General features: G+C 40.0%; 1 protein-coding gene across 4 annotated transcripts; it reads left to right on the forward strand.

Moving 5' to 3' along the window:
• Positions 1–908: 908 nt before the first annotated feature.
• sgsm1a (small G protein signaling modulator 1a) lies at positions 909–25,405 on the forward strand. Of its 4 annotated transcripts, none has more exons than XM_037259232.1 (26): positions 909–988; positions 1,102–1,145; positions 8,449–8,524; positions 12,810–12,972; positions 13,067–13,219; positions 13,320–13,387; positions 14,245–14,390; positions 14,627–14,764; positions 14,870–14,994; positions 15,392–15,459; positions 15,551–15,714; positions 16,313–16,448; positions 17,261–17,390; positions 17,768–17,832; positions 18,990–19,135; positions 19,581–19,709; positions 19,801–19,983; positions 20,681–20,752; positions 20,876–21,479; positions 21,558–21,913; positions 22,013–22,137; positions 22,885–22,967; positions 23,056–23,165; positions 23,324–23,420; positions 23,637–23,804; positions 24,013–25,405. In XM_037259232.1, the coding sequence occupies exons 1-26, from the start codon at positions 970–972 to the stop codon at positions 24,099–24,101; spliced, it is 3,657 nt and encodes a 1,218-aa protein (XP_037115127.1). In that variant the 5' UTR covers positions 909–969; the 3' UTR covers positions 24,102–25,405. The 4 variants fall into 4 exon arrangements, with proteins under 4 accessions (XP_037115127.1, XP_037115128.1, XP_037115125.1 ...); XM_037259233.1 differs by having other exon boundaries at positions 21,561–21,913; XM_037259230.1 differs by having other exon boundaries at positions 20,876–21,913.
• Positions 25,406–25,510: the final 105 nt, after the last annotated feature.

The following is a 25,510-nucleotide window of genomic DNA, read 5'->3' on the forward strand; positions in this document are numbered from 1 at the left end:
TTGGGGGGCATCCACCTGCTCAGTCTGTCATGCTGCATAATCACTACATTCTTTCGCCAAGTGATCCACCTGACAGCTCTGTGCCTCCAAGGCAGAGTGGGACTCAGACTCCACCATCTGGAATAATGATGTCTATACACCCACTTAATGCTGGTAGTTTTACTCTTTTGGAGAAATATAATTAATCACTGATTAGTCATCTGTATGTGGTGGGAAATTACTATAAATTGCCTCAGTCTCTGCTTCGTATAGTTTTGCTGTACACAATGAGGATAAATAGGAATGTGGAATTTTCTTGTTGTCCCCATGCTTTTGCATAGCTAAAGTGTTTTACCTTTATGTAGAAAATATAAAAAAAACATAGATATGGATATGCATAATGTTTATACAATATGATAAGAAGTTACATTTGCTTGTTGTATTTCTCAACAACCAGTAAGAAGAATCATGGAGCCATTACATGTTTGTATTTAATTTGTGTATGTAGTTTGCCACATGCACCACAAGATGGGCCCATAACAAAACTTTTTACATCAATTTTGGATCTCGTCACACACCAAAACAGCAATTAATCACTGATATTGATGATAATGAATTGAGCTGTAATTTTTGTAAACTACTTTTGTTTTCTCTGTTTTGCTTTTAGATATTGTTAACTGTTGTCTGTGCTTGTAGGTTTTGTATCTTGGCTTGTGAGAAGCACATTGGCTTTTGTGTGAAATGTGATGGTGATGATTAAAACGGCCTAAAATATACGAAAAAACAATTTTAATAAAGTGTCGCCCTGGAACTTCAAGTGTTTGTCCACCCTTTAATCAAACAGAGGATTGCACAAGTGTCTTGGGCAAGGCCTGCCTGTACCTTTAAGAGGCGGGTCCTCACGGGGTGGAGGCGGAGTTGCAAGGCACTTCTTGGAGTCGCACGTCTCTGTTTGATGGGAGGTGCTGCGCGTGCAGGAACACAGGACCCATGGCAACAATCATGGCAGGTGGGAATCGCGAATAAGTCCAGCATCTATATGTTGACATGGCACTATTTTCAGGTTATAAAGCTTGAGCCGAGGTAGCTTTAAAATGCCATGTGTTTCTTTTGTGTCGTTAGAAGCTGAGACGCGCCAGAAGCTGCTGCGCACTGTCAAGAAAGAGGTGGGTGGTTTCTGCTAGCTACAAAAGCAAAACACTTTAATTTTTCTTTTTCTTTTTTTTTTTTGGGGTGGTGGTGCAGGTGAAATAGAATTCATTTAAAATTCCTAACCCTAAAAACACGTTGGTACTCTTGATTGTCTTTCATCGTCTTCATAACACCTGTCGTGTTGGATGCTTCTTCAAATTTGTTTAAGTACAGTAGTGTCCACCCCTCTTTCTCTTCCGTAGAACTATATTATATTGTGCGCGGGCGCGGCGAACGGGTGCGTGTGCGCGCGTGCTTGTGTGCGCGTGTGCCTCCGCGCGCGTGTGTTTGTGAGTGCGTGAGGCGAAGTAGTATGCATGAGACAGATTGTGTTGCAGGTGTTAGTGGTGTCAATAGCAGAGGGAACGACAGCTTTTTGTCAACCAATCTATTTGCTTGCAACATTGGCACATTAAACTGTGTGTTGTGTGTGTGTGCGTGTGTGTGTTGTGTGTGACGTGCAATAGAACAAATATGGAAGCTACTCTTGGTTTGTTCAGTCTCTGAAATATATGCGTATCATGTCACGTTACTGTGGTAACACCAACTTTGCCTTTGCTCAGAATCACTCCCTATCTACTGTACAGTGGCCTGCACAACAGGTTTCAAACTCAGGTTGCGGGGGCCAATTGCGGCCTGCCATATCATTTGGTATGGCCCACAAAAGCAAATTATGTGTCTCAATGTCCATGATGCTAAAATCTCTATCAAAATGTATATATTTCAAATTCGACTTCTGATTTGCAAACTAGTAATTCATCAATTTGTTGTGTATATAAATGTTCTAATATCATGAGATGATACAAGTAACACTACATGACACATGCCAAAATGTGTTATTTGTTTTGATTTATAAAACACCTTCATCTCAAAATAATCTAACGTTATTATAATGCAGCTATTTGTTCAAGATTTTATTGCAGAACGTGAACTAGTCTTAGCTTGATCTTTTACACTTTAATTATGCCACAGCAATGATGTAATTAACAGCATGCCCGAGTACTGTTTGAAAACTAGTTTTTATTTGACTAGTGAGTAAACTAGCCCACTAGGACTGCAACTAACAGTTATTTCAATAATCACTTAATACGTAAATGTTGTGTTGAATAATTTTTGAAAAAACAAGTTTTACTTTGAAATTGCCAAAAATGTTGATTTATTGTTTTGCAAAGTAAAAGTAGTAGTAGATTCACCAGAAAATAATAAGTCTGATTTCATGGAGTCATACACAAATTAGAAAATATTTACTGGGTTGAGAGGCTGAAATTCAAAGGATTTGAATAACAATTAGTTGTCAATTAACCAATTAATGGCCACACCTCTATAGCCCACAATTTAAAATGAAGTAAATCTATTTGTGAAAATATTAAAATTAACATAATAACCACCATTGCACCACGTTTCTCAGCCATAACGAGTAAAACAGGAGTTAATCAGTTACGCTCACTGAACTAAAGTCTCACGTGACATCTCTGATGGCGATGGTTTTTATGTGACATTTTACGGATGAAGAATCCAAGCGTGGGGTTGTTTGTCTCTGGAAGTGTGCTGTTTGTTTCATTACTCTGGGTCCACACATCCAAAACGGCAATTAAATGCAATCAATGCAAAAGTTCCTCTTACAACCAAATGGAAATCATTAGCGACGTGATTAAAAACAATCATAGCTAAAGCAACATAATGGACACAAAAGCAATGCAGAACACTGTAAAATGAGCTCTGACAAATTCTGCTTTAGGATGCCAAGAGATGCATTAAATTGCTCAGACAGCTCTTTGGAATTGGAGAGGAGGATCCAAATTCATGTTTTTGTCCTGAAGGACAAGATAGGCCTAGATAGACCAATCCGACGCTGGGAAAATGTGCGTGCGTGCGTGCGTTTAATTTCCACTTAAATCCAAATGACTAGAGACCAATTATCAAAACTAGGCAGCAAAAATGGGAACACGTCAAAGATTTCTTTTTGGTCACAAGCACAGTTGTATGAATCATCCTGTTGCATTTAGACAAGGCACGTAGGACAATACAAGCCAAAATGAATCACTGATGTATGCAAATGTTCAAGGTACAACTCGTTCGTCATCAAATAATTATGATTCATTGAATTGGAAATAGATGATAAACACAAAGGCTAAGTGCCTAACGGTCTGCAGCGGACTATGTTGTTCTGGTTTTAGTTGAGGTCGGAGCTTCCCTCTGTTTGTTCTGCTTAGGAGCTTCTCCCTTAACCACCTTGTTACTATGGAGATCCCCAACACACCGAGGGCCTCACCTTGGAAAGAAAAAAATCAGCGGGAGCAATTTGTTATGTTTTGGTGTACAATCACAGTGAACTAGAGTGTCAGTCTTTTGCTTTTGCTATTTTAGACTTCACTTGGTTGTAATATATTTCATTTATTTGCGTATGGTCAAAAAAGGAAGGTGCTTTATTTCCGGTTTGCGTCTTGAGATTAAATCAAGGAAGTTGTGAAAAGAGGAGTGTTGAAAATGTAGTCTGATTAGTTTTCAAGTGAGTTTTCTTATCAGTCAACCAGACCCTTTCCACGATGAACTCTGCACTCACTATACAAATGAATGATATAATATAAGATAGAGCTGTGGAGGGCAATTACATTCAAATCAAAACAAAAACTGTATTAAAAACACATTGCATTTCTAATCAGAAAATGCTTGAGTCGTCGTGCCACAGAGCAGAATAATGCTCTTTCCAATCTTGAGCGGAACAATTTGCTATTGGCTTCGAACCAACACAACACAAATAATTCATCCAATATTATTATTATCCAACTGCCCGCGTAGCTGCTGTAAAACTTAAAATTTCCTTTTGTGGTAGTAATGAAGGTATAAGCTATACTACTACAATTAACCCAACTTACTTTTTTCTTTTAATGTCGTGGATCATTCCTTGCCCGGTTGCATAATTGGTATTACCAAACAATTTGGTAAGAAATACAGACAAATCATATAAAATTACTGCTGATTACGACAGCCGAGTTGCGACTCTCTTCTGTGTTTCATCATCAAATCTATGCCTAGTATGCTATGTCTGTATGTATTATACTGCCCCTTGTGGCCAAGGGGCACACACCAGAAAGAGCAACGCAATGAATAAAAGCATAATATTCCAATGCATAAACTCTATTTTTTTACACTCTATTCATTCTGTATTTTTTTATAAAGACGAAAACTGTGTAATTACATTTTTCCTCGTTGAAAGCACATAAAGATATGGCTGGAATGGATGAATGGAATTTCCATTAATTTCACCGCTGACTCTCTTCTCCTTTCGTGACGTCAGTGAGGCAGTGTCAGAAACCGCAATCACAATACTGCAATATAAATGCTTTTTTTTTTTTTAATGATCGAATTAGTCTCTGTCAATTAAAGCTGACTGTGATTATGTTTTTAAAGACTGACTATTTCATACTCTTTCTTGTATTTTTAATTATCTGTACACATGTAGACGACTTCGGTTTCCACTCGGTTATATGCAATCAGTCCACTCAAACGCACTGTCAAATAACATGGGCCATTAGCGAGAGAGCACAGGATGTCTGAGGCAGCAGAATCCACTTCTGGCACAAAATCGGTTTGAATGAGACCTCTTATTTGCTGCAGCTTTCATATATATATATATATATATATATATATATATATATAACCTTTCCGTGTCACCGGGTGTTTGTGTTCTGTTGTGTGTGTCTACACATGTGTTCATTGCCGAAGAAAAGATGGAAGATTTTACGTAGAAGCTACTGAAGGGAAATAATCAAACATTATTGTTATCATCGATACCGACGTTGGGAAATATATTCACAGGATTGAATGGATCTGAATGTGATCTGATCTGGCTGTACTGGGAGAATAGAGAAGATGGTGTTTTATAAAGAACAGGCTTTAATGAGTTCATACATTTCTTCAAATCAAACTCAGTCACAAGCGGCTGCTGGTGCGACATTTAAGGATTAAAGATGTACTGTGTGAATGATGGCAGCTTCTCTTTTCAATTCAACTGGGTAGCAGCCTCATATATATTCTGTAAAATAATGTCAGGTCAAGACTGATGTTTGGCAAAGATTGCATTGTCAGCTCCTCTCAGGCTGTGATATGGTTGCGTGAACGTGGAAAGTGGAATTCATTTCACTCGCTTTCATATTATTTTGCCTTTATAGTGTACGTCAGCAGTTGTGTCTGCATTTGGGAAAGACATTTGACAACAATTCACTGATCAACAAAAAAACCCCCGATCATTTCTTTAATTTTCTTTATTTTAATTGGGAATGTTTTGGACTGTTCAGAGCCCATGTTCTAATGCTATTGCAGTGTAGTACAGAATAATGCACATTCCATCGTTGCCATCGTGTTCTTCAGGCCGCAAATGAGTTTAGAGTGTATCGACGGCGTGTTTTCTTGTGGCAGCCAAGTAATGCATGCCAATTTGCTTCGATTTTTCAAAGACAAGATAAATCAACACTCGATTCCACATAATTGAAACGATTCGTAACCATTGAGAATTATTGTGCCCATCTTCAGTTTTCATGGATGAACAAGAGGAATGTATCCTTCCTTCTTCTTCAACAGTGCCAGAGAGACGATTAATAATGAAGATTGGTAGATGAATCCTCTACTTTCTTGGCTCTGCTATTGCCGAAGTGAATTGGAATAGTCCGTAAATCCTTTATCACTCTGAATGACGCCTTCTGGGTGCAGTGCATCGAGGAGCAGCCTCATTTTACCAGGCTGCTGAAACACACATTGATCAAACTGTCACAGCCGCGGCTACGTTTACACTCTGTTCCCGGCGGCCAAGTCGTGCGGGCGTGGGATTTGGGCCATCTTCGTTTTGTCTGCATTCAAATCTCGCTGTTTCGGTATCTGTGATGGTCAGTGGTTGGACTGGGCTTCAGAAGGTTTACCACAGATGTAGTTGTTGTAGTAATAACATCGACAAATCGTCTAGATTGATTCTCTGCAATTCCAAATGAGCACAGAATTTTGACAAGGCTTAGCTCCTGTGAGGTTAATATTTGAGGGACTGCTTTCATTTAGTTACTCCTAGAGATAAATGAATATTATTGACGTATGGTCTTTGGCGGAACTCTACTGTGCAACACGTGTCGTTTCCATAGCAACCTGCAGGCTGTCTGTGCTTGGACACCGTTGCCTAAGGAATACATCTGAGACCTGATCAGTAACCCAAATAAGAGATGTGAACTAAAGATTACTGCTGCCAAAAGTCAAGGAATCTAATCAGGCTGGTGAATTAATCATGAAAGAAAGAAAGGCTTTCAAATGTTTTTTGTTCCCTTTTGTTTTCTATTATTTTAAAATAAATTATTCAAAACTCAAGGGGTAGTAAAACAGACCCACTAGACTGTTCATTTTACAAAACATTATTACACCGCTCTATTTGGGAAAGAGCCAATGAAAGCGATTGAGAAAAGAGCAGGCACTTAAAACTGGAAACTTGCTCGGACAAATGTTCCTGTCACACCCGTTATGGGCTAATATGATCAACATATATTGCAAGTCTCTAACTTTGTGTCCATGCTAGTCCTGGAGAAGAGTGCGGACACTGTTTCCATGAAGAAATGCCCCCGGTGCTATACTTAAAATGTCATCAGATTCCGCTTAGTGCTGGCCATTTTGAGAAAATGGTTTTGGCCTGATGGTGACTTGATGACTTTGTTGATACCGGCTGAATAAAATGAACTTTCTTGACAGCTAGCTGGTAATTATGCAACTGTATGATAGAACTTTGAGCTTCTAAAGTCTCAGTTCTAGAAATGCTTGTGAACCATTGTATGCCTCTTTGACACAAAAGCGGTAAGAGCAGCAAATCTATCGATGGTTAGCTTCAAAGGGTCTGTTTTTGCAAAGGCTGTAGATCCATTTGAAGATGGCCTCAAACCCCGCACGGCCACCGGCCGGCCTACACAGCTGTCAGGATGGTTCAAACTCACAGCTCCTTTCCGTAGTTCAAACAATGTTTGCCCTTGATAAAATGCATAATGATCACAAACACTAGCCCGCATAGCTATCGTCAGTTTTCATTAGTGTATAAATGGCTGGAGAATCTCCAAGTGCTAGAATGAGCAGAATATTTTTGCCTGGAGAATGTGCCAAACAGAGGTCTGCCAGGATGAAGACCATAGCCCAGCCGCATTTTGCTACTCTCTGAAGCTTGTACCAGATGAGTAAAATATTTGAATGAAATCATCAAATTGAAATTATATTTACATTCAATGACTCTTTCTTGTCTCATTAAGGAAAGAGCTTAAGCTCCATAAAATCATAAATCAAGTCAAGTCAATCAAGTCTTGACTTGACTTGACTTGAAAATCATAAATATTGAGCGGATTGTTTTGATAATTTAAGATTGATGTGGTTATTGGCAGTGATGTGCACATGAATGTCCGTGGCGATTGACGTAGTTTTGTTACTCATGTAGGCCTATAGATAAAGGCAAACACACCCACACACACACACAGCAATTGATTTATTCAATTTTCTTAACTAGTGTTCCTTAGCTGTTGTCAGGAGAGGACTCGATCTAGATCCCCATGACGACCAATTACGAGTGTTACCTTGAGACCAGGGCGGCTCTGTGGGGCACTGGTTAGCACGTCCGCCTCACAGTTAGGAGGGTGCGGGTTCAATTTTAATCTCCGACCCTCCCTGTGTGGAGTTTGCATGTTCTTCCGTGCCCGCATGGATTTTCTCCGGGCACTCCGGTTTCCTCCCACATCCCAAAAACATCCTTGATAGGCCAATTGAGCACTCCAAATTGTCGTGAGTGCGAGTGCGAATGGTTGTTGGTCTCTGTGTGCCCTCCAATCGGCTGGCAACCGGTTCAGGGTGTCCCCTGCCTACTGCCCAGCACGCCCTCAACCCCCATGTTATCATGAAAAGAACTCCGAGCAATATGCATCATCAATTGCTCCCACCCAAGGTGGAAAAGGAGGCTGATGTAGAAATGAAATCTCCTTTTTATTTGTAAATGTCACACTTTTCCTTGGAAAGATCCTCTGGGTGAGAGATGGTGACTCATTCAGCAACTGAACTTAGCACTCATCCCACTCCATTTTTATTCTCTTTAACTTGTCGATAATACCCCTGAAGTGCCTCATTTGTCTACATTATGTTTTTTCCACAGCATCCATCTGATTATTCCGAAATATATTTATCACTCATTCAACAATCCCTTCGGAGACCGTGTGTGTGCATCTGTGGCATATTAATGAGTGAGTCATGCTGCATCTGCCGTGTCATTGACAGGTGAAGCAGATTATGGAGGAAGCAGTCACCAGGAAATTTGTTCATGAAGACAGCAGCCATATTGTTTCCCTTTGTGGTGAGTAAGCAAACATACTGTAGCTGGAACACTGTGAACAATCCTGCGAGAGAAAAGCCATTTCGTGTGTCTCCTGACTTTATTGCTCACAAAATTCCATTTCATTGAAATGTATTGTTATGTTACGTTTATAACGCCTCGAAAGGCGGAGACTTTGCTTCTTGTTAAAGGTACATTAAGTAAAAAGATAACGGAAAGAGGCAACCCATTATTGTAAATTGTGTGCTAACCTAATTATCATGAGCTGTAAGGCAGCCCATTTATTAATTTAGTGGAAGTCACGCACAATTTGTTCCGGTATGCCAGTCGGTGTCAATTTTTCTTCCAAGGGAATCGTGATCATAGATATAATTAGTCTACCCAAAAGCATCCAATATAACTAATTAATGGAAAGTTTCAGGAATGTCAAGTATAGTGCACTAGATGCAATGATGTACTCTTTGTGTACTTTTATCTAGTTCTATCTGATAGCCAAGGCTCGGACATATAGTAGTAGACTGATCAACCTTTATCATCATTGAAATGTTCGGCTCGATTCTTCCAAGGCACAATAAATGCTGCCAAGCCTTCTCTATCCAAAATGGAACAGGCCGTTGATTAACATTATTAATTGCTCCTAAGATTACTCTGCACACTTATGTTGAAGTGCTTCCTATGAAAAGTACTTGGCTAGGAGTGACTATCGACAAATCGACTGCGCTCATCTATGTTGCTGAAACAGCAACATAGTTTTAGTTTTTAGTAGACACCAACATTTGTTTTTGATTATCTTGGCTGTCAACACAACATTTTAGTAATTCAATTGGTGTTTAACCAGTGGCATTTAAAGTTCTTTTTTGTTTTCACCAAATGCTGGCAGTGAAGTATGATATTATTATTGTGTGTGAAAAACACACTGCCCACGTGCAAGCCACACTTGTCATCTGCGTGGCTCAGACCAAACAAGATTTATTTGTGGCACTCACTTTATCACTTTGTACAGACTGATATTTGTATGGCGATGAAACAGTTCAACATGAGCAAAAAAATAAAAGTTTACCACTGTTAAAAAAATAGAACTAAAACAAGCAACCTACATTATCTGTATTTACGAAATATTAAATGATTACAACTAAGGCTATCAATGAAAACTAATTTTTACAACACAAAAGTAGGAATCGAAACAAAAAGCTGTAGTTCACTAAAAGCATTTCTGAGACCTTACCTCATGGCATGATAATGAAAAAAGTTAATTTGTCTGATTTCCAAACAGATGTCAGAACAGTTACAACTGTTTGAAGCTGCGGTCACCGTGACATTTAATTCAATTTAATCCTTAATCCACATCAATGAACATGTTAGCGCCTGGGGGAAATGCACTAGAGGACCGAGAGGAAATGAAATCGAATTGCTTGAAAGACACAAGGTTTTACTACAAATTGTTATAAAAGCGATTTCACATTTCAAATCTTTTTTTGTGGTGCGTGCAATTAGAATTCTTTCATTTAGCATTCTACGAGGAAATAAACTTCAGTCTGGGTCAATTTGACAGTTTAGCTCGTGAAAGCCAATGTAAATACGGTGTCAGGTACTACACACATTTTATTCAAATATGATTGAACGTCTCCTTTTACACAACACTTTAGTGTGTTTAATATTTAATGTGGTAGGTTTTGTGTTTAATAGTGCCTACGTGGAAGAGTCATCAAGTTCCTTCGCTGTCACTATAAACATTACGCAATGAATCTTTTAAAAGCCCGACTGGTCACTCGGAGGAGAGCGTTTCTTTTATGGTGATTTATCTTAATGGGCACTAAGCAGTTCACCAAATCCCCTCTCCATGTTCTGTCTTGTTGTCTGCCATCTTCCTCCTCTTCATCCTCCTCCTCTCGCCATGTCACCGTGGCTCTTGTTACCATCCTCTTTGGGTTGTCGTCCGTGTAGACTAGAATTGAGCGAATGGAGGATGGGAGAAGAGCTCAGCCGGCTCTCCAGGGAGCAATTAGCCTTCAACATAGTGGCTACTTTGATGAGCTGCCTGCAGAAACTCAGAACACTTGAGACACAGTGAAAAATACTGTGGCGTGAAAATAAATGATATGACAGGTGTTAAATGTTGAAATTTTGTAGAGACGTTGCGTTATGGATGGATGTCGACCTCTATCGGGACATACAGTGATTATAAAAAGTCGACACACCCCTTAAAAATACAAGCAACACATTGGCAGCATCCTGCTTTGGAGCAGTTTTTCTTCAGCTGGGGTTTTAGTCAAGGTTAAGGGAATTATGAAGAGTTCCAAATAGCAAGCAATGTTGGAACAAAACATACATGCTTCTGCTAGAATAGCAAAGCAATAAAATGTCATGAAAAGCTCATTTTAAATGTTTTTTGGGGGTGTTAATCATAGGCACTATAATTGAAGGCAGGTCTGCGCTGATTTCCATTTAACATGGATTTGAATTTGGCGAATTTTGAACACAGACTCATCGCAGATATGCACACTCATGCACAGCATTTTTTGTTACTTTTTCTTGACATTTAGTTTTACAAATTGCGTATAGGTTACATTAACTCATTCACTGTCCGCCCAATTGAAATGGATATTTGACGTCTGTAGCCGTCAATGGCAATGAATGAGTTAATTGCGGAAATAGTTCTGAGATGATGATGTCGCATTCTTAATCTGGTGTGTGTAGACCTTTTATAGCCGCTGTATACTTGGCTAAATGTATTCTTTTATGTTTTTGTTGTTTCTCCAAGGACAATCGGTATCATTGATGGTAAATTACATTTTTGCAAAAGATTACACTTTGTGAGATTACGACAGTAATGGCTCTGGCTAAAAAGCAGCAAAAGGGAAACATTGAAGAAAACAAATCGAGGAAGATGGGAGAATGTCATAATCAACAAAGATGCAGACTTGTTCCTGTGGTACAGTTTTGTTGGAAATTGACAGTTTTATTGGCAGCACTGAAGTTGAACCTGGCTTGGAGCCATTGTGAATGCGGTTTCAGCGGTGACAGCGATCGCATTTGCAGAGCGGCAGGATGCAGGAGATGAGACGCTGTGTTTGAAGGAGTCAGGATGATGAAAACACAGATTGTGATGCGGATGAGTCTCGGCTGCCCCTCCCTCGGCGAGCTCTTCCGAAGCTTTATCGCAGTATCAACAGGGGTTGCCACAGCAACCGTGGTCTTCCATGTGCCCCCGTGTGAACAGAAGCATAGGATTAGCCCTGAAGAGGACTCAAATGTCAACACAGCTTCAGGTGCTGCCATGTAGGCCATCAAGCAGAGGGCAGTCGGCGTTTTTGCTTGTTCTAAATTCTTCAAGTGTGTTATCCTGTTATGGACATATCATGTGGAAGAGGGAAGAAACTGCAAAGATGCTTATGTGGATGCAGTTAACAGCAGTTTTTAGGCTACTGTTCTTGGTTAAGAGGCAACATTATTATTTTTTTTACTTGAGTATTTACAAGTCACATTAATGGTGGAACATTTTTTTGGCACCATTCTACTTGGAGCTGAATTGACCTAAAATTCATTTTATTTCATAATGATTTGTAATGTGAGATTATATTTATTATTTTTCAGTATAAAGTGATATTTTTGGCATTTAAATTTGCAGATTCATGTTTTAGTTATTTTTCTTTTTTTATGTTCATGCGGTAATTAAAAAAAAAAAAAAGAAGTTAAGTCACCAATTAATACTAGTAGTTTTTTCACTGGGTACTTTTTACGACACTCAAATAATTATGTGGAGGGCTACTTTTTAAATTTACATATTATTCTAATGTACGATAGCACACACACTTGCTCTATCCATCTCTAATTATAGAATACATAATATATTCCGATAATGAGAGCTATTTTTTTTTACATTTACACAAATTATTATACTACATTCTAAATTTGCATAAACATTCATATAAAGCTGTTCTTTTTACTTTCACATTACTATACATCATTTTGCTTATCGCATTATACCACTCACTCATTGTAATCTAAGAAACTAATTTGAGCTACATTTAGGTTTAATTTATCGCAGTAAACAAAACATTTGCACTGTAGTCATCATATTTTTCACAAATCAATACATTTGCATTAATCTGCAAATTTCATGCACATGCATTTATGGCACTGAATATGGTAATTCATCAATTAAGTTAATAAAAATCTCATCTATCCATATTCTGAAGAAAAGACCATCAATGGAAGGCCTGTGGCACAAAATCTACTGGCAAAAAGCACGTTGTTATTTACTCCATTATAATAATTTTTTTTCCAACCTCGTGTGCTGAAACAGCTGCGGTGGAGGCATGTGTTTTGCACGGGCTGAAACGTCGAGCGGCAGGCTTTCTCCGAAGCAACAAAATCGCCGCCCTGTTCATGAAGGTGGGCAAGAGCTTTCCCCCCGCTGAGGAACTGTGCAAGAAGGCCCAAGAGCTGGAGCAGATTATGGGGACTAAGTGAGCGAGCAACGCAGAGCAGACAGCAGACAAGGATTCCGTGTCGCTTCTGTCACGTCATTATTTCTCTCCAATTTATCATGTCTACTTGCAGACGAAGCCAAAGTTTGCAAAGCCAGGACAGCCTGCGCAGAATGCCTCGGCTTCCCAGCCTCACGCCAAAGGCCAGTAAGAACCTATGGATTCGGACGGCTCTTTTCGAGAAGGTCCTAGACAAGATTGTCCTCTTCTTGGTGGAAAACAGCAGGTGCATTACAAAGTGTAAAATGTCATGTGGATGTGCAAGTTACTGGAACATTCTGTCCTCCCCACCTACCTGATTCTATTCCTATTTATCTGTCTTCCAGTAAATATTATGAGAAAGAGGCTGTTCTAATGGACCCTGTAGATGGACCTATCCTTGCTTCTTTGCTGGGTAATTTGTGACTTTATTAGCAAGCTTTTACTGGAGTTTTCTAACAAACATGTTTTTTTGTCTCATTCATACATGTATCATAGCTGCTGAATTCAGACTAAAAGCTTTTCTTCCGTACCCTTTCTTGTGGCGTTAATTGTACCTCTACTGAAGCCTAAAAGCGTTTGTGTGAATTGTGGCAAGGACCTTAATTTCAGATTTAATCATATTTATGTGTAGTACTCAGGGATCTTGATATATAATGTGATGAAATCTAATACAAGAGCTGTATGAAAAGAAATGACTTTCATCATAATTATGGTAATAATGATCTGTTTTGATTGGGACTGTCAGAGAGGTTTTCGTTTAATACTGCAGTAGGCTTATTATTGTGATGTGCTGTATGGCATCACACAGCTGCGAACAAGGTACGTCACAAAAGTTCCAGGACTGAATCTGCAAAAGATTTATTTCAAAGGATCTCCAAGTTTTCTCCCCAGAGTCAAACTTGCTTTCCCAGACTACTCTTCTACAGCTTCAAGCACTTCTTCTACTTCTTTTATACAATGATGTTTTTACTCCACTGTTATTTACAGCTGCATAAATACCTTATTTTTAAATGAAAACATTTCTGACAGTATCAAACTGACTATTTACACCATGTTACAAATTATGATGAAAAAGATGGTTGTCTCTTGTTTTCCTAAATAGTCGATGCAAATGGTTGAAGCCAATCGTGTAGCGTAAATGATAGAGGTATTCCTTGCAGGATGAAATTGGCTTCCATGTCCCCAAAAAACTACATTGTCAGCGAGGAGGTGTGTTGAGGTTATGGTTAGCTGGCTTCCTGATTTAATTGTGCATCTCCCCTGTGACAGTGGGACCTTGCGCTTTGGAGTATACAAAAATGAAGACCGCCGACCACTTTTGGACCGACCCCTCGGCTGACGAGTTGGTGCAAAGGCATCGCATCCACAGTGGTCACTGCAGGCAGGACTCGCCCACCAAGAGGCCTGCGTTGTGTGTAAGGAAAGAGTTAGGCGCACCTTTATGTCTTTGTCACCTCTTGACAAATTGCTTTTATTCTTCTTTGACTGCGGGTGTGTCAAGTTCAAATGAATCGTTTAAAGTCGGTCAGTGTGTGCCAAGACCAAACATTACATTAAACATTTAGACTTGACACAGCGAGTAAATGGAATTTTCTGTACCTACGTACTGTGTGATTTTTATTCCTGCTCTTTGGAATGAATCATATTTCAGATCCAAAAGCGTCATTCCAGCAGCAGCATGGACGAGCGCCCCTCTCCGTCGCCATCAGCACGCGACTACGTGGAGTCACTGCATCAAAACAACAGGGCCACGCTGCTGTTTGGCAAAAACAATGTGCTCGTTCAGCCTGTAAGCATTTGACCAAAAATTCTAGAAATCTTTGATATAATTATGATGCCCACCGCTGTTGTATTGAATATGATTTTAAGTCAAAAGAGTAATTCATTGTTGCAGAGGGACGACATGGAGGCTATCCCGGGTTACCTTTCCCTTCACCAGACGGCTGACCTCATGACACTGAAGTGGACCCCCAATCAACTTATGAACGGCTCCGTCGGTGACTTAGACTATGAACGAAGGTGACGATGTATTGTTGTGTGTTTGCGTTGATGTCCCATGTTGGTGTGTACGTGTTGTGAGTGAAATGAAGCCAGTATGAAAGGTCAGTCGAGAGACTTAAAAACACTCGGTTGTTGCTGACTGTGTGTGTGTTGTGAGTGTGTGCGTACGAGTGTCCCAGAGACTGTGTATGCAGAGTAAACACAGCTCATCTAATTAGGCTTCTTTTCAGCAGACAGGCAGCCTGCAGGTGCTTTATTGACCGAGACACAGTCAGACCAACCAGCAACGTAATATTCCTCTGTCGGTGGTTGTGTGTGTGACTGTGTGCTTTCTCTTAGTAAGGTTTGATTATTGCCCTTTGGTTATTTCTTTGCACAAGCCTGACTAATATCGTTTTCACTGGATGAATTGCAGTGTGTACTGGGACTACGCCATGACAATCCCTCTTGAAGAGATTGTGTACTTGCACTGCCATCAACAAGGTAGGCTGGCAGGGGATGGAAATTCTTCCACTGAAGTTTTTTTTATTCAACCTGGCAATGACGCTTGAGATTGAAAACATTTCTCCTGCAGTTGAAAGTGGGGGCACGGTGGTGCTGGTCAGTCAGGATGGCATCCAAAGGCCTCCCCTTCGCTTCCCTAAAGGAGGTCACCTGCTTCAGTTTCTCTCCTGCCTGGAAAATGGTCTGCTTCCGCACGGTCAGCTGGATCCTCCTCTCTGGTCTCAGAGGGGAAAGGTCAGCACGTGAGGTCATCCCATCTCTCCCGATGCCCTCAAACAATTAGCCATTGTTACGGAGGAACAATGCCCGTGCTAAATCATTTTTTATCTGATCAATAAACCAATAACAGATGAAGTGCAGAGCTGATGACTCTTTGGCTTTATGTTCTCACTACATGCACCGGCACACATGATGAGGTCCCCTTTGTTTTATTGTGTGCAGTGCAAGCAAACGGAAAAATAGAAAACACCCACGCTTGGCTATTAATAATCGCGGGCATGCAGACGCTCGTCATCCTAAATCCACATGAATGAATTGGTTCTTCTGCTTTTTATAAACGTTGCCAAAAAGGTTAGCTTTTTATTTGCGGGGGTTTGTCCATAGTTCTGTTTGTTTTGGCAAAGGTTCAGTCTAACATAATTCGGCAAAGCAATGTAAAAGTACATTTTGGACTGAAATTTTACATGTCTGTCAAGTTTAAGTCTCTTTTAAGTTTCTGTGTCCATGTCAGCTCTTTTTGTTTCTTTGAATCAAAAGGAAGTTCTAGAAAGCAGCCCTTTATAGCGTTTGTTCTCTCAGATTACTCTAAATTCTTCTTCTTTTATTGATGCAGGGGAAGGTATTCCCGAAGCTGAAGAAGAGAGTTCCTCAGGGATCTGGATCAACAGACTCCGTCTCAGATAAGGAGGAGGAAGAGGCAACAGACTATGTCTTCCGCATCCTCTTTCCAAATAGCCTGTCAGACTTTGGTGAGATACTTGTCGTTTACAAACCATGTCTTTTTCTTGGCTGTGATACATTTTCTCCTCACTTATGTATTGTTTTTGTAACTTTATCATTTTGTGGGAAAAACCAACTTCTCTATCAGTTTATGTGATTCTTGTTGTACGTGCACATCTGTTTTTTTCTTCCAGCAGTCTACAAATATGTGTCGATTTTTGTTTTTGATTCCATTGATTACAATTGGAGGTTTGGGAAAAATGTTGGATGAGTGTTCTGCCACATCTGATAGAATTATATTTTGATATATTATAATTTTTGGTTGTCTTCCAGAGGCTCTAATGCTGTCACAGCTGCTATTGTCTGTCCGTCTTCATTCCCAACATCTAATATCCTGTTGACCTGTCTTGTGCCTCTGGTCAAGCTTTTTCAAGTGCCCCAATAATAAAACTCCGCTAACTCCATCCTATTTCCTTGTCACACCTTCTTTCATGCATTGTGACAACGCAGCCTTCAATTAACTGGAGGATTGACAAGTGATGGATTAATTACAGGCGCTCTGCCCAGAAAGACTTTTGCTTGCTTTATCTCCTTTGCTCTTCTTTTAAATAATTTCTTTTTTCTTGCTAGATGTTGTCAGTCTTTACAACTGTGTGCATGATAATTTTAGATTTACTTTATTTGTGATCCAACGGTGCAGATAATTTTGTATTTTTAAGATTTCTGTGCATTGAATAGCATAATTAAGATGACATTAGTCACTCATCTCACTGCTAATGTGCACAGGAAGCAATTACATCTTGACAGTGACAGTAATGATGTGTGTGTGTGCCTTTTGCAGTGACTCCACCAGATTTGATGGACCAGAGCTCTGCAATGTGGCATCCCAGTCTCAGGAAGTCTTCATGCTCATCCTGCTCCCAGGGAAGCCTCTCTGATGGGTCCACGCCCAAAGGGTGCAACCAAGAGAGGTGGGAAATAATCACATTAAGGCTTCAGATAAGCTTTGGCTTCAACCGATTAAGGTTTGCTGAGGCACAGTCACTGGCTGGCCACATCTGTGCATGCGGAGACAACAGCAGGATGTTGCAATAGGGTAGGAAAATATGTGACATTTTCCCCACTGACATGAGAATGCGTGGGGAAAATGAGAAGGGGCTAAGCAAATAAAAAGGTAATTGGAACTTAGTCAGGGCATCTGGTCGGTGTTTTCCATATGACAGCACGAGTTAGATAAAGAGCTTCATTAACTTCCGCTGGAGGCATTGCTCTAACCGCCACGACAATATAACATTAATGTTTATGTAAAGATGAGCAGAGATGTGAAATTGTTCTTGTTTCTCTTCAGGACTCCTCTGAAGCTGCTATGTGACAACATGAAGTATCAGATCATCTCTAGGGCATTTTATGGCTGTATGTGAACTTTTCATTTCACACTATTCACCTTTCCAGTGGAATTGTGACCCTCAAAAGCGTATGTCGATACCAGCAAAAGGTAGACAGTTTCTCCATGTCATTATACAATGGAAGAAGGTCATGTGGTTTGGGCGGGGGGGGCTTACGTAAAGCAAGGAACAATGAGGCAATGGAAAAAGGTTATGTGCTCTAATCAGTACCAATTGTTCCAGAATGTTGGGCACATCAGGGAAAGACGAAAGAAAGATAAGGTGATGCAGCCATCATGTCTCGAGATTTCCGGGGGGCGTCTTATGATCTGGTCTTCATTTAATCCAAGTCTAGGTTCAGAAATATTATTTGACCAAAAATGTTATTAGTGGCCCCTGTGAACTGATTGAATTTGTTTTTACTTCAAAATGTGTTCCTTACCTGATGGGATGGACATAGAGTAATGCCGTGACATTCTATGATGCCAATGCTGGAGATCAAATAGTGAAATGAGAGAATTGTCACAATTCCACCACAGACTCTTTCGCACCTTAACCCATCGCGAAATGTTAGGATGTACTGGGGCAGGCATTAAATAGATCCAACTCTCCCATCCTCGGTACAATTTTGGCATATATGGTGTGTAAATATTGTAAAGGTCATTTAAAAATAATTCTTTCTTCATTTTTATCCTTTATTTGAGGAAAAATATATACTAAGACAATATTGATTTTACATTCTGGATGCAGTTTGCATGCAGCTAGTTTCTGATGATATATTGAAATGAATTCTGATATAAAGAGAGAAAGATTCTCTTGAAAATGTATTCGCAATATGAAATACTAATACATTTTGGTCATGAACTAAATCATCAATATGAAATAATACATTTTGGGCATGTAATAAATCATCTGAATGAAAGTGGACAAAACTAATCTGCGGGAAGTTTTCATTATCTGAGGCACAGGATGTTTTAAAACTAATAATGTCGCTCTAACATTCTGTGCCTCATCCATGCTGAGAAAAATCTAGAACAGGGAATATTTCCTTATGCAGTAAATGTGAATGGAATAATTGAATAGCCTATAACAATGTTTGCGGACACACTTTAAAGCGGTGATATCTTAATTTTAATCAACAGCCTCCGCAGAAGGATCGAATAATTGCCCTATCTCGTCAAACAGGGTTGGCGTATTGCCGTCACCTGTCCACCGTGCGCACTCACCTCTCGGCTCTCGTCAATCACACCATTGTGTCGCCTGACGTGCCGTGCGACGCATACCAAGGACTCACTCCAGATGTGTGGCAGATGTTCCTGCAAGACTGTAATGTAAGCATTCCCATAAATCTCCATTGACGCACTTCCTCATATAGGCACACAAAGGCACATCCCATCACAACCCCCCCCCCCCCCCCCGCTCTCTGTAGGCTTGCCACTCAGCCGTCTCAACCAAGCTCATTCTCTGTTAATTATGTTGCACACATCATTAGTCTCGCAGCAGTGTGCATGAAGCGTCGCTAATGGCTCTGTCAGTATAACTGTCCACATTTGGGATTGTACATCGGCTCGTTAAATCCTCCGAGCGTGTTCCTGGCTCGTGAAATTAACATGCTATCGATAATGTTTTATTTTTTTCCCATTTTGAGCAAATTACATTGATCTCCAATCAAGTGAGAACCATTACAGACTCACATCCATCATTTGCTGGCAAGTGCAATAAAAACATACTAGGTTTTGTACATAAAAGTGAGAATGTATACATTTTTTTATTCAGACCTACAAGGAGCAAGAGCTGCTTCGTTTGGTCTATTTCGGCGGTGTGGACCCATCTTTACGTAAGCAAGTGTGGCCGTTCCTCTTGGGGCATTACCGATTTGGAATGTCTGAAACAGAAAGGAAAGAGGTGAGACATAATTCACAATGAAGGTTTTTTTTTTTTTTTCTTCTTCTTCCAGAAAACTTTTCCCACACTGACACTTGATTTCTATCTGCAGGTGGATGAGCAGGTGCGCTTGCGCTACCAGCAGACCATGCGTGAATGGCTCGGCTGCGAGGAGATCGTTCGGCAGCGGGAGAAGGAACAACACGCTGCAGCTTTAGCTAAGTGCTCTTCAGGGGCGAGCATGGACAGCACCAGTTCAAAGATGGTTCATCATGACTCAACCGTCAGTAATGAGGTGACGCACAGCTACAAGCAAGGAAACGTATTTGAACGGTTATTTAGATTCAAGGTTGGTAGGGCCAGGATAATCTTATTCAAATACAAAAGAAAGCTACCAAGTATTGTCTTGCAATGTCATTTACTGCGCCGATCAGAAAAACGCTTGAATGGGGATCACATAGTTCCTTCATGAAACAAAACTAACAAATTAGAAATCCTGAAAAGCCTAGACAAAAACAAGCAAACAACTATACACAATAGAATACATCATCAAGTGGAACTAGTGCTTGCATCTTAAAGTGAAGCATTCTGGGACTTCACAATTTAGCACATTACATGTCACATAACAATGGTGTTTTAATTTACATGCCATGACAATATTAACAGCTCCAAAAAAAAAATGTTTTTATAAAACCAAGTAACTAGCTTATATTGAATAAAATTCATAGTCTCGTTTTTAATTAGGTCAAAAAAGGTTTATTTTAATTGAAAATGAAATTGAAGTGTTAAAAATGCCTTTCCAAGTTATATTTAACTATTGGTGAAATCGGTCGTCAGTTTTATGGTACTAATGTATGTATGTATTTATGTAACTAATACGTAGTGGAACTTGTAATCTCACTTAATTACTTTTCAAATCAAATAATCAGGAAAGTGACAATTGTTGCTAGTTCATGCAATGACTTCTTGGCCTGTTTGTCTTTATCTACTAGTCACGGTCCTCCCAGAGTTCAGACAGACAAAGTCTGGCTCGTCTGCAGAGTGACTCCAGCAGCAGCACACAGGTATCGCACTCGCAAGTAACACAATCAAAAATTCCACATATACTTGTAATCACCTTTAAGCAAGATCAAACTGTAAAGTTGCATGATGTTTTAAACAGCATCCCTCCACTCTCTTCCTGCTAGTTCTTCACATCATCCCATCCCTTCCCCTGGAGTAGTCGGCTTCCCTTTGGCTTGTTGTTGCAGGTGTTTGAGTCTGTAGAAGAGGTGGAGCAGATCGAGACAGAATCCAAGAGCGAAGAAGCCAAGCAGGTGCCAAAGATGACCAGTGGGACAGCTCAGAACGGCCCAAGTTCTCCTGACTCTGGGCATCCCTCTTCCCGCAACTTCTCGGTTACATCCGGCCTGTCGGACGGCTCGCTCAGCACAGAGGACAGCGCCGCACCCGAGGCTGCACCAAGAGCTTCGGCCAAACCTCCTCAGGATGCAGGTCTAACAGAGCAAGACAAACGTGAGAAACCCAATGTGACCAAGACTGAAGTGCAAAATGACCCGGAAGAGTCCATCAAGTCAGCGGATCCCAAAGTAGAGGAGGCTCAGCATGGAGGTGGTTCCTCAGTGGAGACTGAAGGAAGCAAAGTGCCTGTCAAAGATAGTATGTTGACACCAGGAACATGTACCGAATCCCAAGATCACGCTGAAGAAAGACTGAAAAACAAAGACGCAACAAAAACTCCAGGAGAGCGTCAAACTGAATGGATCAAAGTGGAAGAGAAATCCAGCCAAGGTGAGACATCCCAAGAAGCGAGAGGAGATGCTGCCGTCCCAAATCCCAGAACACTTGACAAGAAACTATCTTTATCAGCAGACGCTCGGGTGTCAAGAGCGAGAGAAGCCTACTGTGCCTCTCAGAAGGCCGAAGCGCAGGTCCTGACTGAGTCTGACGAGTCTCCCTCAGCCATAGAGATGGAGGAGATTCCCAAAGCCAATGTCTCCATGGCGCCCTGGAGCAGGAAGGCTCACTGTGAGCCCTTGTCATCCTCCGAAGACTCGGATCTGAGACCTGAGGGTGGGCAGGAAAAGCCCAGTCCGGAAGGCACTGAGTCCATATTGTCTGAGGAGCCAGAGATGGAGAGCCTCTACCCTCACTTTGAGTCTCTGGATGGCTGTGCAGACAGCGCAGAAGCCAGCTCCCAAGCATCTGCAGGAGGCGCCTTCTCCGTATGTACCGCTCTTTCCTAAGAATCTTTTCATATTTATCGTCTACGCATTAACCAGTGAGCTCATGCGTACGTTTTTTTTTTCTTTTTCTGCTTTCAGCAAGAGCTTTTAGACTTGTACACGTTGAATTTGCACCGCATTGAAAAGGATGTACAGCGCTGTGACAGGAACTACTGGTACTTCACTCCTGCAAACCTGGAAAAGCTCCGTAACATCATGTGCAGGTACAACACTGACAGACTTGATTTACTCATGAGTATGATATGATATATACATTTAGAGTCAAGCATTATAAGATTAAGAATTTATTCTTGTAATAATACTTTATTGTACGTATGTCTGTTCTCTTCTAAGATTACAACTTTTTTTTTTTTCATATTTTTTATTTATTCTCAAGAATATAAATAATAGAATTAAACATTTGAATAATAAAGTGATATTACGTTTTCGCCAGAAAGTCTTTTCCTTCTCATAATAATTGTACTTTATTCTTTAATTGTAAAATTCCTATTCTGGGCTCCCTCCACTGGCTGCCTGTGCACCTGAGAGTACATTTAAAGAAATTGCGATTTATATTCAAATATCTAAATGCTCTCGTATCATTTCTATGCCCCTGCCTGGTGCCTCGGTTTGAGGGATAGTCTTTTCTGTTCCCAAACTATGGAACAATCAACTGGCACACGTTTTCACCATCCATTTTTAAAACTGCTACAGTTTTATTTCTTGGAGTATGTCCTGGTGGGTTGCCAGGTTTGCTCCCCCCTCCACAACAAATAAGAACACAAAATGGCACACTATGGTGAAAAATAAAGATTTCAAACAGTGGTCAAGCAAGTGCCAAGTTCTCATATTTGCAGCTCACACACTTGTGTTCTCCAGTACATCTATCTTCAGCATGTTAAGTACAAGCACTGAAGAGTCAGCGTGGCGGATAAAAGCAGCGGAAGGATCTTTCTTTTGTGTATTTGCAGCTATATCTGGAGGCACCTCGACATCGGATACGTTCAGGGTATGTGTGATCTGCTGGCTCCGCTTCTCGTCATTCTGGATGATGGTGAGTCACCACCACCTTCCTTCACCTCTTCTATTTCCTGGTTTGCCTTCCTGGCTCGCGGCATCTTTTTCTTCCCTCGTTATTTCAGAGGCTTTGGCCTTTAGCTGTTTCACGGAGCTCATGAAGAGGATGAATCAAAACTTTCCACATGGAGGGGCGATGGATACGCACTTTGCCAACATGCGCTCTCTGATCCAAGTAAGGCAGTATCAGCCACGTTCTCATACAAGCCGGTACTAGTTGTCCAAGTGTAAATGGAATTCATCAATTCAACGTCACACACGAATTTAACCGTTTCTCCAAGCAACTTCTCTGATTATTTTTCCTTGAAAATCTCTTGATCCCCTTTCATGCAGATTCTGGATTCAGAGCTATTTGAGCTGATGCACCAAAACGGAGACTACACTCACTTCTACTTCTGCTACCGCTGGTTCCTCTTAGACTTCAAACGAGGTAAACACGACAGAGTTTGTGCCAATTAGAGGAGCGAGAGATCTCCGTAAGCCATGTCTGGGTTTTAACATGTCAAACAACTGGTCTTGTTAGCCTGATGTGCTTGAAGGGATTTAGAAATATCTTGCTGAGAAAATGCAACTCGCTGTGGAAAAAAAAAAAAAAAAAAAGAATCTACCTCTTTGGCTCAAGCCCGTTGTGTGCTTTTTCTTGCAGAGCTGGTCTACGACGATGTCTTTGCAGTCTGGGAAACCATCTGGGCGGCCAAATTTGCCTCCTCTAGTCATTTTGTCCTCTTCATTGCCTTGGCCCTGGTAGAGATCTACAGGGACATCATTCTGGAAAACAATATGGACTTCACTGAAATTATTAAATTCTTTAACGGTAAAACACAAGGCTTTATTGCTGCTCGCGAGATTGTTGTCAAAAAACACATTTGGATTGTGATATTTCATTAGCCATGTCGTAAATGTGTAAACCATGAGTGATCAAACTATTGATAAAATATAATTTTGTTTTTCTACATTAAACCTTTTACCTTTTGGCTTTTTTTCCATTCTCATGATATTAATACGCAGGTTTTGTCTTTCAGAGATGGCCGAACATCACGATATCAAGCAGATTTTGACCTTGGCAAGAGATCTGGTTTACAAGGTGCAGATGCTGATAGAGAACAAGTGATAGTCACGTGTGTCCTCTTTTTCCTTCCAATCAAGTGTAATCATTTGTAGCAGCATTACATGCACGCACGCACGCAAACAAACACACACACACACACACAAACAAACACACATGCATTATACTGTACAACAAAATGCCTTTACAATCATTGGTTGCAGCCTTGATCGAGCCTCAATGAGTGTACAGTATGCTCCTCTATGTTAATTGTGTAGTCAACAGGTCTATGATATTACACTTTATAAAGTACCTGTCAGTATCTGCAAATACATCTTTGTGTTTTACGTCAAACCTTTAAGTGTCAATGTTAATCAAAACGTTAGGTTAGTTGCGCATTTGAAAACAAAACTGAGATAAATTCCAACTATTTTGAATGACTACTTATTGATAAAGAAGTACTGTATGTTGCTTAAACTTGTTAAATAGCCAAGGTTTACAAGATTAGATTACAAATATATATATACTACTTCCCCAACTTTTCCTCACATGTGAAGGAAGGAAAGAAGAATGTTAGTTTTACAGACACACTTCAAACCTATTTAGAGCCGAGTTACCACGTCAGTGATTTTATATTCAGTGTTTCCAATGTTCTCAAGCTGCTTTCCTGCCAAACGGGATGTCCTTGTTGTGTGGGAATTGTTACTCGTGAGATAAGTAAATATCAAAATATTTAACAACGCACGTTCCACATATACTAGTCAGTCATTCATGTTCTTTTGGTGTTTTTGTTCTGGGAAGAGTTTTGTATTTTGTCCATCATACCACTTGAATTTTTGTATTGTTTATCAGTTTTCTTTTGTTGCAGCAATGACATAATTTATAGAGAACACTGATGATTTTCGTTTTTTACGTGATCTAATGAGGTACAAAAGAAACATGTCCATGCTTGTGACTTTTTTTCATGTTGTTTGCAAAAAATATGATGAAGAGCAGCTATTTTAATGTTTTGGCATATTTAATCATTGATGATGATAAATACTATGTGCTTTTAACCATTCAGTTATTACTCATAATAATTTCCCAAATTTCAAGCTTCCTATTTATTGCCTCTGTTGATGAATGTGGTAAAATTAATTGCATTGATGTTTCTTTGTGAATGCAAACTGATGTCAGTAAGCCTACTTTAGTTGTCTCATTTATTTGCTTTTTTATTTCATGTTTTTATGGAACGTTGCTATTTTGGTAAAACTTGTAATTTTATTTTTGCCAAGTTCTAACTGTATTGTAAGACAAATGATTATAAAATTATATTCTAAGAGCTCATATATAATATATATTAAATGGTATACGTTATTGTAACATCAAAAGAATTTCTCTTTTTACACACAAAACGGACACAAAAAATATATATTTTGGCTGCAACCGTTTGCATTTCAAGGAGATAGTAATATTGCTGACCATTTTATGATACC

This window comes from Syngnathus acus, chromosome 9 (genome assembly GCF_901709675.1).
Source record: "Syngnathus acus chromosome 9, fSynAcu1.2, whole genome shotgun sequence".
Lineage (NCBI taxonomy): Eukaryota > Metazoa > Chordata > Actinopteri > Syngnathiformes > Syngnathidae > Syngnathus > Syngnathus acus.

What these genes read in the sequence shown, in the direction of transcription:
- sgsm1a (XM_037259230.1), top strand. An exon ending in CTGAAACAGAAAGGAAAGAG is followed by an intron (nt 19,710 to 19,800) that starts GTGAGACATAAT and finishes TTCTATCTGCAG; the next exon opens with GTGGATGAGCAGGTGCGCTT. An exon ending in CCTCTTAGACTTCAAACGAG is followed by an intron (nt 23,421 to 23,636) that starts GTAAACACGACA and finishes TTTTTCTTGCAG; the next exon opens with AGCTGGTCTACGACGATGTC.